Genomic DNA, 13,485 nt, shown 5'->3' with positions numbered 1-13,485 from the left:
CTTTAGATCCCCACATTCCTCAGGCAGCTGCAACCTTATCAAACCCTTAACAAGGAGAAGGGAGGGGAGAGGAGTAACCCTAAATCTATCAAACACAGAAAGATGCCTGCACTTGATCTATCAAGGGCAGAAATGGTGCTTGCCCATGCCTTTACTCCCTAATGCCATCTCTGTTCACCAGCAATTTCCCAGTTTTCTGCTTTAACCCTTACATATCCCAAGAGTTCCATTTGGAGCTGGTGTGCTTTCTGTGTGTTCAGCCACTCACAGACCATTTTTCTTCTCCACAGATCGACTCCTACGATGTGACTGTGGCAGAAGACCTGGGAGAAATCCAGCTGCTAAAAATTGAGAAGCGAAAGTACTGGGTTCATGACGACTGGTACCTCAAGTACATCACTGTGAAAACACCAGTAGGTGACTATCTGGAATTCCCATGTTACAGATGGATTACAGAGGATAAAGAAATTGTCCTCCGAGATGGAAGAGGTGAGCACCATGAGAGAACTACTAACCCCTAGACGGGTGTGCTCACTGCTTTTTTTTTTGGGGGGGGGGCATGTTCTATGCCCTCATTGTGGCCCCAGAGCTGGAGGATCTATCCAGCCCCAGGGCCAGAGAAGTTCTGTGCCCCTGCTGATTATTGGGGGGATCCGTACCCCTGCTCCCCACCCCTTGTGCTCACCCCTGCCCGTAGAGCAATGAGGACTCCCCCTATCTTTCCCTCTCCTCCCAGAGGCACCCAAACCCTCTCTCCAACTCCAGTTCCTTCTCTCCCACCTGCAAACCTACCACATCCCCTCTGGTACTAACTCCCATCCGTGCACTGTAGGATTTATGCTCCCGGATGACCGTGACCTCAGTGCTGGTTTATGAACTGTCCACTGGGTCTGGCACTTGGAAACGAGTTGGGTTACTTTGAGGACACATGCTAAGGAGATTTTTTTTCCAGCAGTGGGGATGGTCAGTACACTGGTCCTAAATTGCAAGCTGCCCTCAGTGCTCAATTTCTGGCTGATCCATTGCTGATCCATTGCAGAATGCTCCATTCTGGCTGATCCATCGATCCTTGGCCAAGCATCCCCTGGCTGCCTAACCTTGAGGCTCTAAAATATAGCAGTTTTCCAAGTATTATCCACCTGGAAACTGTCCTGTTTTCTAAAACCCAGGAATAGGCAGCTTGCAATGGAATTCCAGTTCAGAGATCATTAGGGCTGGCTGGGAAGTAGAATTCAACTAAGCTGTTTCATCCTGCAAGAGCCAGGATCAGGCTGATGGTGTGAAATGTGTTGGAGATAGCTGTTGGTGCTGTGCTGAGAAAAGTGCCCTAGCACTTGTGTGCTACCCCTGTGTTTTAACTGGCTTTGGTTACCTACTGCCAGTACAGTACCATGGCCAAAGGCAGGCACTTCATTGGCTGCATAATCCAGTTGCTCACAGCTGTGCCTTTGTGGCAATGAAGTTTGACTGCTGCAATATGCTATACTGTGCACCATTAAAAATGCTGATCTAGTGCCCTTAGATATGGGGTGGGAACCAAGGGTTTAGCCAGTTTTGCTGCATTCAGGTCATTGGCTGCCTAATTAGACATGCAGCCCTAAGGAGTTTGCTTTTCAGTGGTTAAGGCCCTTAACAGTCTGGTGCCAACTTTGTTTCTCAGCTTCTGGCTCCCTCACTGATCTCTCCCTGTGTGGGGTATTCGGAGGGGCAGGAGAGGGATTCTCCACAACTTGCGTTGGCTTTATTTCAACCCTTGCTTTCAAAAGAGGAAGACGGTGTGGATTTCGGTTTGTGAAGAAGTAAAGAATGTCAGCAAGATCCTGGCAGTATCTTACCAGAGTGCCAGCCAGCCCAGACTGCATTGTCTGTTATCAGCCCTGTTCCATCTGCCGTTTCTACCTCTGAACCTTAAACAGACATTTCCTTAAAATTCCTAATGGCTCTATTTGCATTCTTTTTTGTGTATGTAAAGCAGATCCAGTCTTGTCCATCACTTTTCCTTGTGGGTTGTCCTGTTAGCTGCTCTTTCTCTTCTGTTCCCCATCCTTTCTAAGGAAGACTCTGTCTCATTCAGTAACATCAGGGCCACATGTTCAAAGCATCAAGCTATCAGTTTTGGAAAGCCTCTCTCTTTCTTCTGATCCCGAAGCTCCCAGCATGGAACTTGGAGTGGAAGAAACAGTTGTTCTTGCAGTGTAAGAACAGAGAGTATGAACCTAGGAGAGGGATGTCAAGGCATTTTCTAGCATCAGCATTCTTCAACAGAGAAGATTTAACAAGGCTGTATCTTGTTTGGTTGTTTGTCGCTCCTCGCCTTTAACCAACCTCCACCCTGTACTGAGGGGACCTGGGGCTTGGCTCCATAGCTGAGGGGTTAGAGCAGTGGTATCAGAATCCAGGGGTCACAGGTTCAACTCTCACTGGGGCCTGGATTACAATCTCTGCCTCATACTCTCCTTACTGATCCTTCCTCAGTTGCTTGTCACTCTTCAGCCTTAACCAACCTCCTCCCTGTACTGAGGGTGCCTGGCTCCCTAGCACAGCAGATGAATATTCCACTGTAGCCTGATGTGTAAAGGTTATTCTTGGAGACACTATCCATGGCTGTAGGGCAGTAATTCTCAGGATGAAAACAACTCTTTTGCTGTTCAGACCCATTGTATTTCTCTGGGCAGGGGGCAAACTGTCTGCTATAATTGAGTACAAGAGAGAACTGCAGATGATTTGCTACAGCACGTAGTAGGGGAACCCAGATAATGACAGATACTGAATCCTTGTGTCCCATTACCCAGCTAGAGGATTAGACAATGAAGGGTAAAGAAACCTCATAGCACTGTTTCTTCATTTTTTCACAGCAAAGCTGCACCGGGATGACAAGACTCAGATCCTCAAGCAGCACAGACGCAAAGAACTTGAACAACGGCAAAAAATGTATCGGTGAGTTTCATATAACAGTCCTGCTTTGTGATGTCAGCTGCCTAGGGAGGCCTAGTTCTGTTCCTAGCAGGTGAGTGTCCATGGCACAAAACCACCATGGTGACTGGAACCTGTTTATAAGCAGGGTCTGAATGAGCTAGTGGTGAACTGGGGGAAAAGACTTCAGGAGCAGACTGCATTTGCATGGACACACCTACTCTGCATAGGTGTTCAGCACACAGAGTTTCTTTGCCAAACTGATCAGTCGTGGCTGGTCTGGGGTAATGAAATGTTGTTACCTTATTGTATGAGTAAAGGGCAGCAGAACTGTACTTATCATGCCCTGATTGAGGGGGTCACCCTAACCCGAACCTAAGTGGGAGGTGGGGATGCCAAATCCCAACGAGAGTCAAGGGGGGTGGGAAGACAGGTGTTCCTACTTCTTTGTGTGGCCTCTGCCTAAGGAGTCCTAGATGTCATTTGATCCCACTCCCCTTTCTAGTGGTTAAAGACAGTGCTGACGGGATTCAGCTGAGATCCTTGTTTCTTTTCAGTGATTATTAGAACTTAAATCACTAATAAGCATGTTTTGGGGCTAAGCTGTAGGCCTGGTATGGGGATAGTGTTACAATGAAGAGGCAGCTACAGTGAGGTTCCACACTAGGCAGTGAAATCACTAAGAGCTGAGCTAAAGCGTGGAACCTCAGAACATGGCATCGTAGAAGTGGTGGCAAGAAGTGGTATCAGTGACAGAGAGAACAGTGGCAGCAAGCGGCCAGCGGTAGCAGAGAGAATAGCAGCCGTGGTGAGCGGATGCACAGATAGCAGCAGCTGTGGAGGCATTGCTCAATGCCCCCCTCCTTCCAGGGGTTGGAGGTGAATCCATGTGAATGCACCTCTGAACTCTGGGTCAAAACTGACCAAAGACAATCAGCTGAGAGTGGGGAGCAGCAGACGGAAAGGGAAGTGGCATATTAAAGGGACATTCGTTCATCGGACTTTCACAATGCAAGGTGGGAAACTGAGGCAAAGGATGCTGCCCAATCTACTGTAGGGTGGATTTTTGCTTATGGTTACGTGGTTTTGAATGGTGGTTGTGGTGTTTTCCCAGATTAACGCTGGTTCCAATTCCTCGTTTAATAGAAGTTTTCTTTTGCTATACACAGGCTCCGTGCTTGCGAGTGGAGAAGTGTTGCTTCTTAGTAGCACCCAGGGATGGTGTGTTGCTTTCCTGGATTACAGGGTGGGGGCTCAAGCCGGTTCTGTTTTGCATTGTTGAGAGGAACCCCTAGCTATTGAACCTGGCCCTTGTTGCTGCCCACCCTTCTGGGGAGAAGGGTTACAAACTGGCAGCTTCCGCAGGGCAGCCGAGCACTGGATGGAGAGAGAACATCCCTCTGGCTCCCGGAGCAGGTCTCTGCAGGTCAGGGTTAAAGCAGTCTGGAAGGACAGTGCAGTCAGGCTTGCCCTGATGCTGCAAATACCATACCAGTTCTGTGAGCAGACAAAACCCTTCACTCGCCCATATTGTCTAGATGACATGTTTCACCGAGGCTGAATTCATTGAGGCAATTTATTCCAGTGCTTAACCACTCTGACAATTAGGAAGATTTTCCTAATGTCCAACCTAAACCTCCCTTGCTGCAATTTGAGCCCATTGCTTCTTGTCCTATCCTCAGAGGTTAAGAAGAACAATTTTCTCCCTCCTCCTTGAAATAACCTTTTAGGTACTTGAAAACTGTTATCATGTCCCCTGTCAGTCTTCTCTTTTTCAGACTAAACAAAGCCAGTTTTTTTCAATCTTCCCTCATAGATCCTATTTTCTAGACCTTTAATCATTTTTGTTGCTCTTCTCTGGATTTTCTCCAATTTTGTCCACATCTTTCCTGAAATGTGGTGGCCAGAACTGGACACAGTACTCCAGTTGAGGCCTAATCAGTGTGGAGTAGAGCGGAAGAATTACTTTTCGTGTCTTGCTTACAACACTCCTGCTAATACACCCCAGAATGTCGTCTGCTTTTTTTGTAACAGTGTTACACTGTTCACTCGTATTTAGCTTGTGATCCACTACGACCTCCAGATCGCTTTCCGCAGTACTCCTTCCTAGGCAGTCATTTCCCATTTTGTATGTGTGCGACTGATTGTTCCTTCCTAAATGGAGTATTTTGCATTTGTCCTTATTGAATTTCGTTCTATTTACTTCAGACCATTTCTCCAGTTTGTCCAGATCATTTTGAACTTTGATCCTATCCTTCAAAGCAGTTGCAACCCCTCCCAACTTGGTATCATCCGCAAACTTTATAAGTGTACTCACTGTGCCATTATCTAAATCATTGATTAAGATATTGAACAGAACTGGACCCAGAACTGATCCCTGCGGAACCACACTCGTTATGTTCTTCCAGCATGACTGTGAACCGCTGATAACTACTCTCTGGGAACAGTTTTCCAACCAGTTTTGCATTCACCTTACATTAGCTCCATCTAAGTTGTATTTCCCTAGTTTGTTTATGAGAAGGTCATGCAAGACCATATCAAAAGCTTTACTAAAGTCAAGATATACCACATCTACTGCTTTCCACCCATCCACAAGGCTTGTTACCCTGTCAAAGAAAGATATCAGATTGGTTTGACGTGATTTTTTCTTGACAAATCAATGCTGATTGTTACTTATCACCTTATTATCTTCTAGATGTTTGCAAATTGATTTCTTAATTATTTGCTTCATTATCTTTCCGGATACAGAAGTTAAGCTGACTGGTCTGTAATGAGACAGAGACTTCCTTCAAAATGATGGGAAACAGAATAAAAAGAGCAGCTACCAGGACAATTCCCAAGGAAAAGTTCTGGACAAGACCAGCTTTACATGCACAAAAGGGAATGCAAATAAAGCCTTTTGGAATTCAAGGGTAATGGCTGTTTAAAGTTCAGAGGTAGAAATGACAACTCTATCAGGACAGGAAACAAACAATACAATCTGTATCTGACTGGCAATCTGACAGGCTTTCTAATGTTCTTCCTTCTTCGCAAACCACCTTTCTTTGGTTTGAAATAAAAATTCCCCACTCAGATGCCAACATGATGTGCACGGTGTAAGGACATTAGTAAAGTAGAAAGTACCCCAGCGTACCTTTAGGTAGTGTTAGTTCTCTTCTAAGTCTAAGAGCTGCAAAGGGGGTACTATGTCTCTGGCAGTGTTGCCTTATGGAAGAGACTAAACTTAGTCTGAGCACTTTAAGCTGTTAGAAACTTTGTGACCCTTTTTCTGCATAAGAGTGGGGCATGCCAGCCAAATGTATATCCCATTAAATGATTTCTGCAGTTCCAGCTGGATACAGTTCTATTTATTTCCAGCCTAGAGGCGGAATGTGGTCTAATGGGCTGGGAATGGGATGAGACCGCAGGGACTTCTGAGAACTTATCCCAGTTCTAAGGCATGTCACCTTTCCATGTGTTTCCTTATCTGAAATGTGTGTTTCTATTATTAATAAAATAGTGGTGTATTGCTGTGCGCTGGCCTGTTCCATCCCAGTGCTAGCTGCATGAAAGGGTGGGGTGAGTGAGTCCTATATGTTATACCTGCATACCCATATCCTATGAACCAAATCTTAAGAGGTGCTAAGCAACTGCAGCTCCTAGTGAAGTCAAAGGGCGTTTCAGTGCCTTCTGGGTTGTGGCCCTATATATACATTATGGGCCTGATTCTCCACAGCTTTGCACCTTGTGTAGTCATTGACCTCTGCGTGCAGCGGGCGTGAGAGGATATGAAACGAGTTGTGTGTTTACACCACTTTGCACAGGTGTAAATGGCTGTGCCTGGCAATGGGGAATCAGACCTATGGTGTGTGTGTGGGGAGGGGGTAAATAAAGCACACTGGGTTCCTTCAGGATGGAAGGCATTGTTATAAATATGACATTATCAGTATCCCTGATGAGTCTGCTGGAAATACCATTCACAGCACTGAGGCATATGGTTCACAGCAGTGAGCAATGCAATCTTTTTTGTTCTGTGTTTGTACAGTGCCTAGCACAATGGGATCCTGGTCCTTGACTAGAGCCCATAGGTGCTATGGTCTAAATGCATGGATGAGACAATGGTGTAGGGAGGAAGGATTTAGGTTGATTAGGAACTGTGGAAACTTTTAGGGCGGGAGTAGCTTATGCAGGACGGATGGGCGCCACCTTAACCAGAATGGAACCAGACTGCTGGCATGTAGAATAAAAAGGTTGTGGAGGATTTTTTAAACAAGGGCTGGGCAAATGCCAACTGGTGTGGAAGAGCATGTGGTTTGGGCAGGGATATCTATTAGGGATGAATTTATTAAAGGGAATACTCTATATCCTAGTAAAGGTGATAGAAAAGAAGTTGGTAAAGCACAGGCAGGAGAAGTGAGGAACAGTCAAACGTAAAAGCTTCCACTTTAAACATAACACATGAAGGCAAGCAACTGAATATTGACCAAATGAACAAGTGCTTATATACAAAAGCTAGAAGTCTACTGTTGGAATTGTTATAATTTCTGCATGGTATTACCATGACACTAATTTAACCATAAACCCCTTTATTGAATCCAAAGACTGAATACTATTTATACTATATATTATATATATAGTATATATTATACTAAAGGTGCCTAAAAAACCTAAAGAATAAGCAGTGTACTACATCCAAACAGTAACAAAACCTTGATAAGAATTTGGTCAAGATACTTACAAACTGGCTAAACCGAGAGGTGTTTAGACCCATATTGGTTGGCTCCAGCTTGACCAGGCAGATATTAGCGATGAACCCTTTAAGAGTTAACTTTATACCCTTTAACAAACAAGTGATGTCATGGCCAATTGCTGACCTCAGCTAAAAACCAATTGGAGGCAGTTCACTCTTATTTCCAGTCTTAATCCAGATAAGATTTGCAACCTTCTTTCTCCCCAAGGTCTTTCCTTCCTATCTTTTCCCCTCCTTCTTGTAAGATAACACTGGTGTGTGGGGTGGGGAGGTCCATATTGGCTCCCTTTAAGACAGATTCTTTTTGCCTAATTCAAAACCATTTGCAGTCTCCTCTGTTGGTCAGAGACCTTCTTTTTAGAACCGTTCCGTTAGCTCATTAATTATTCTTTGAATCAGACGTCCTCCCTACTCCATTCCTTCTGGCCTGATAACTCATTATTTTCAAGGCCTTCCTTCTACGTGCTAGTCAGGCCTTTCTTTACAACACACCTATTTCCTTTGCCAAACTTAAGCTAATGCTGATTCTTTAATATCCTATTTATTCTACATCTAAGTACTATGATGGGTGAACTAGAGTGTCTGGCATTAAATGAGGACATTGATATAATAGTCATCATGGAAACTTGGGGGAGTGAGGATAATCTATGGGACACGGTAATACCAGGATACAAAATACAGGATATAGGAATGACAGAGTAGGTCGTGCTGGTGGGGGAGTGGTACTACGTGTTAAAAAGACAAGCAGAGTCAAATAAGGTGAAAATCTTAAATGCTTCAAACTGTGTACCATAGAATCTCTACGAATAGGAATTGCATGCCTGAATATAACAGAGCCAATATACTACTGACCAGGATGGTGACAGTGTTTGTGAAATGCTAAGGGAGATTAGAGAGGCTGCAAAACCAGTAACCACAATGATAATGGCTGATTTCAACCCATGTATTGGCAGGGTTCATGCCACCTCAGGACAGGATGCAGAGATAAATTTCTAGATTACCATTAATGACTGCTTCTTGGAGCTGCTAGTCCTGGAACCCACAAGGGGAGAGGCAATTCTTGATTTCATCCTAAGTGGCATACTGGATGTCTTCCAAGATGTGACTATAGCTGAACCTGTTGGTAATAGCGGCCATAATGTAATTAAATTTAACTTCCTCCGGTGGGGGAGAAATACCAGAAAAACTCACCACAGTAACAGTTAACTTCACATAGGGGAGCTACGCAAAAATGAGAATGCTGATTAGATAGAGATTAAAAAGAGCAGTGACAAGGGTAAAATGCCTACAAGCAGCCTGGATACTACTTAAAAACACCATAATAGAGTCTCAGACTACATATATACCCAAAATAAAAAAAAAAAAGACTATAGGAGGACCGAAAGAATGCCACCATGGCTAAGCAGAAGAGTAATGGAGGCAAAAGGGCATCCTTTACAATTTGGAACACAAATCCTAATGGGGAAAATAGGAAGGAGCACAAACTCTGTCAAGTAAAATGTACAAGTATAATAAGGCAGGCCAAGAAAAAATTTGAGAAGCAACTTGCTAAAGATGGAAAAACCTCAGAGCAAAATGGAAGCCAGAAGCCTCCCAAACAATCAGCAGGGCCACTAGACGACAAAATGGTTAAAGACAAGGCCATTGCAAAGGAGCTAAATGAATTCTTTGCATCGGTCTTCACTGCAGAGGATGTGGAGGAAATACTCACCTCAGAGCTATTCTTTTGGAGTGACACATCTGAGGAACTGTCCCAAATTGGTGTGTCAGTAGAAGAGGTTTTGGAACACATTAATAGACTAAACAGTAATCAGTCACCAGGACCAGATGATATTTCCCCAAGAGATCTGAAGGAACTCAAATATGAAATTGCAGAACTACTAACTGTAGTCTGTAACCTATCATTCAAATCAGCTTCTGAACCAGATGACAGGAGGATAGCTAATGTGATGACAATTTTTTAAAAAGGCCCCAGAGGTGATCCTGGCAATTACAGGCTGGTAATCCTGACTTCAGTACCAGGCAAACTGGTAAAGAAACTATGGTAAAGAACAGAATGATCAGATACATAGATGAACACAATATGTTGGGGAAGAGTCAACATGCCTTTTTCAAAGGGAAATCATCCCTCACCAATCTATTAGAATTCTTTGAGGGAGTGAACAAGCATATGCACAAGGGTGATCCAGTGGATATAGTGTACTTAGATTTTCATAAAGCCTTTGACAAGGTCTCTCAGCAAAGACTCTTAAGGAAACTAAGTAGTCATGGGATAAGATGGGAGGTTGTCTCATGGATCATTAACTGGTTAAAAGACAGGAAAGAAAGGGTAGGAATAAATGGGCAATTTTCAGAATGGAGAGAGGTAAGTAGCAGGGTCCCCCACAAATCTGTATCAGGTCCTGTGTTGTTCAACGTATTAATTAAGGGGAAAGGGGATGAGCAGTGAAATGGTAAAGTTGACAGATGATACAAAATTATTCAAAATAGTTAAGTCCAAAGCAGACTCGGAGGGAATCACAGAGGGGATCTCACCAAACTGACTGGGTAACAAAAGGGCAGATGAAATTCAGTGGTGATAAGTGCAAAGTAATGCACAGTGGAAAAAATCATTCCAACTATACATATACAATGATGGGGTCTAAATTAGGTCTGACCCTAAGTTCCCTGTAAGCTGCACGGCTGCACAGCAGCCTATTAAGCATTGTGCAGTTGCTCAGGGCTGCGGCGGGGAGAGATGCCTCTCCTCCAGCCCCGGAACTGCCACAGCGAGGAGAGGCACCTCTCCTTGCCAGCCCCAGCACAGTCCCAGACCTACTGCGGCTGAGGGAGAGGCGCCCCTCCCGCGGCCCCAACCCAGCCCCAGCCTGGACCGTCTGCGGCCTCGGGAGAGGCGCCTATGCCATGGATCCAGCCCAGCCCTGGACCTACTGTGACTGGAGGAGAGGCACTCCTCCCTCAGCCCCGGCCCAGACCTGCCGTGGCCAGGGGAGAGGTGCCTATCCTGTGGCCCCAACCCCGGAGCTGCCGCAGCGGGGAGAGGCAGGGAGGGATGCTTTCCTGCAGCCCTGGACCTGTTGCGGCCAGGGGAGAGGCACCTATCCCACGGCTCCAGGCCCGGAGCTGCCGCAGGGAGAGAGAGCTGTGGGGAAGTCCTCTCTCCCCGCTGTAGCCCCGGGGTAGCCTTCACCCCAAACTCCTCATCTCCGGTCCCACCTCAGAGCCCACACCCCCATCCGGAGCCCTCATCCTCATGCACCTCTGCCCCAGCCCTGAGCCCCTCATCTCCAGTCCTGCCCCAGAGCCCGCAGCTGGAGCCCTGACCCCCTCCCCCTGCACCTAATCCTCTGCCCCAGCCCTAAGCCCCTCATCGCTGGCCCGATCTCAGAGTTTGCACCCACAACCGGAGCCCTCACCCTCCCACACTCCGAACCCCTCGGGCCCACCCTCACCACATGAATTTTGTTATGTGCACCAACGTGGAGGTGATATGAAGTTGTGGTGGCCAAAAGTATAAGAGGGTTCAAAAAAGGACTGGATTAGTTCATGGAGGATAAGTCTAACAATGGCTATTAGCCAACCCCATGCTCTGGGAGAAGACAGAGATGGACCACTCCATGATTGCCGTGTTCTGTGCAATTCCCCTAAAGTGCTGGTGCTGGCCACTGTTGGAGACAGGATACTGGGCAAGATGGCTCATCGTCCGACCCAGTATAGCAGCTCTTTTATCCTTATGGTAATACGAATAATAATAATGACATTAAAGATACTATGCTATGCTGTTTACCTAATTGACACCACTCCTTTTCCTTTTTTCTCCTCTTCCCTTTCTCAGATGGAAGGAATGGCATCCCGGCTTTCCTTTAAGCATTGATGCAAATTGTCACAGTGACTTGCCTCGCGACATCCAGTTTGACAGTGAGAAGGGAGTCGATTTCGTTCTGAACTACTCCAAAGCGTATGTGTTTCTGGGGGCTCAGAATTCTGCAGAATTTCTGATCAGAAAAGCTGGGGGTGGGGGCCATGCGTGAAATTTTATTTTATTAAAGATGTTTCCCTTCTTTTAAATTTTAAAAACTAGAAAATTCATTGGGATATTGAAGTTTGAAAATTTGGAAGTGGTTTTATGGTTGGTCAATAAATGGGGAAGATACTGCAAACCCTCCCCCCAAATTTGTCTTTTTTTTTTTTTTCCCATTTCAAAATTTGAAACATTTGGAGCTTTGAGCTGGAAAAGTTTTAGGCATCTCACTAAATCGTGCTTTGGGGGTCACAGGGGAGCAAAAGAGACATTGGTGACAAGCCAAGGTACAGGGAATGTCTACTGAGCAAAAACTGGGCATGCAGTGTACAATACCTTTTGGTGGGATAACCCACAATTAAGCATAACTTGTCTGAAGCATGTGGGTTAGTGAAATCTCCAGCCAACCCACCAGCGCCTGCACCTCTCACCTCACTCATGAAACATGGTCATGACCATTCATCAGCATTAAAGATCCCATGGAACTCAGTACAGGGGGAATGAGACAGTCACTAGCTGATGGACAGCCCTCACTGAGAATAAGCCTGTCCTACCCACCAGGGGTTGGACTAGACAAGCCAGTGTATCATTCCATCTCTGATTCTATTAATCATTTGGTATCTTAATTTTTTAAATGCTGTTTTAAAATCTGTGCTGTTGCCGGTTAGAGGAACCAGACATCATTAATGTCAGCCAACATGACTTGATCCAAACCAAGGACTATTATTTCCCAGAGTCCAGCTGGGCACGTGGATTGTCCCAAGCCATGATCTCATTGGGCCTTCTTTATGATGTCACAGCCATGCCCCAACTCACAGCAATGCGTGTTTGGCCTTCACCACCAAAACAAGAGGAAAATGCCTTTGCACATCGTGTTACATAGAATTCTATTGTTGTTAAATTGGAGGGTGGGAGCACGAGAGAGCATCCATCCCACTCAGCCACACATGGTCCCACAGTGGCATTTCTCTTTTTCTTCTCCCTACTACTTTTCCTTCTCCTAGGAAGGATTTTTCCTAGTGGATGGACACTGGTTGTTTTAAAACTTTTTTTGAAATGCAAATATGGCCCTTGAAGAGAAGGAGCCGGACTCTACATAGCAATGAGCCCCTCCAGGGTATCCACAAACAGGCTATTGGGATTCTTCTCCAGCAGCTGCAGGCACTTAGCCTTCCATCTTATGCTACCCAGTGTACTCAAGGCATGAATGAATAGCTGACTAATGTACCCCCTCTTATGGTTTATTGCTACCTCGGTCGTGGCAGCAGCAGAGATATCTGGGTGTTACAGCATGTGATTAGGTTGGTTACAGATCATAGTCAAATGTTTCCCCTTTGACTGATGCTCACGGATAGTAAATAGCTATTCTGCTTAAGGGCCAGATTCTGATACCCCTACTCACTGTGCATAGTACCTTACTAGTCACATGGTCCCATTAGTTTCAGAGAGAATATTTGAGTAATGTTATAACTGGGAGTTGGATGGTCAACCCAAGTAGATGGAGCAGAAGTCAAACCAAGGGTCAGCAGTCTCTTGCTGGAGTCTTTTTTTTGAAGTTTTTTTGTTGAAGAATTGAGTGACCAAAGAGATTGAAGTGTTCTCCAACTGGTTTTTGAATGTTATAATCCTAATCACATCGGCCACACTATCAGAGGCTCGTTCACCTGCACATCTACCAATGTGATATAGGCCATCATGTGCCAGCAATGCCCCTCTACCATGTACATTGGCCAAACCGGACAGTCTCTACGTAAAAGAATAAATGGACACAAATCAGACATCAAGAATTATAACATTCAAAAACCAGTCGGAGAACACTTCA

General features: G+C 45.3%; 1 protein-coding gene across 1 annotated transcript in view; it reads left to right on the top strand.

Annotated features, from left to right (window-relative positions):
* The window catches only part of ALOX5 (arachidonate 5-lipoxygenase), a 54,230-nt gene that overhangs the window by 15,654 nt on the left and 25,091 nt on the right, over positions 1–13,485 (top strand). Inside the window, exons 2-4 of the mRNA XM_048858760.2 lie at positions 291–489; positions 2,856–2,937; positions 11,478–11,600. Of these exons, the coding sequence (XP_048714717.1) occupies positions 291–489; positions 2,856–2,937; positions 11,478–11,600 (404 nt within the window). The remainder of the gene's footprint in view (positions 1–290; positions 490–2,855; positions 2,938–11,477; positions 11,601–13,485) is intronic.

This window comes from Caretta caretta, chromosome 7 (assembly GCF_965140235.1).
Source record: "Caretta caretta isolate rCarCar2 chromosome 7, rCarCar1.hap1, whole genome shotgun sequence".
Classification (NCBI taxonomy): Eukaryota; Metazoa; Chordata; order Testudines; family Cheloniidae; genus Caretta; species Caretta caretta.
Note: the sequence above shows the minus strand (reverse complement) of the source record. Positions and strands in the feature narration are given on the sequence as shown.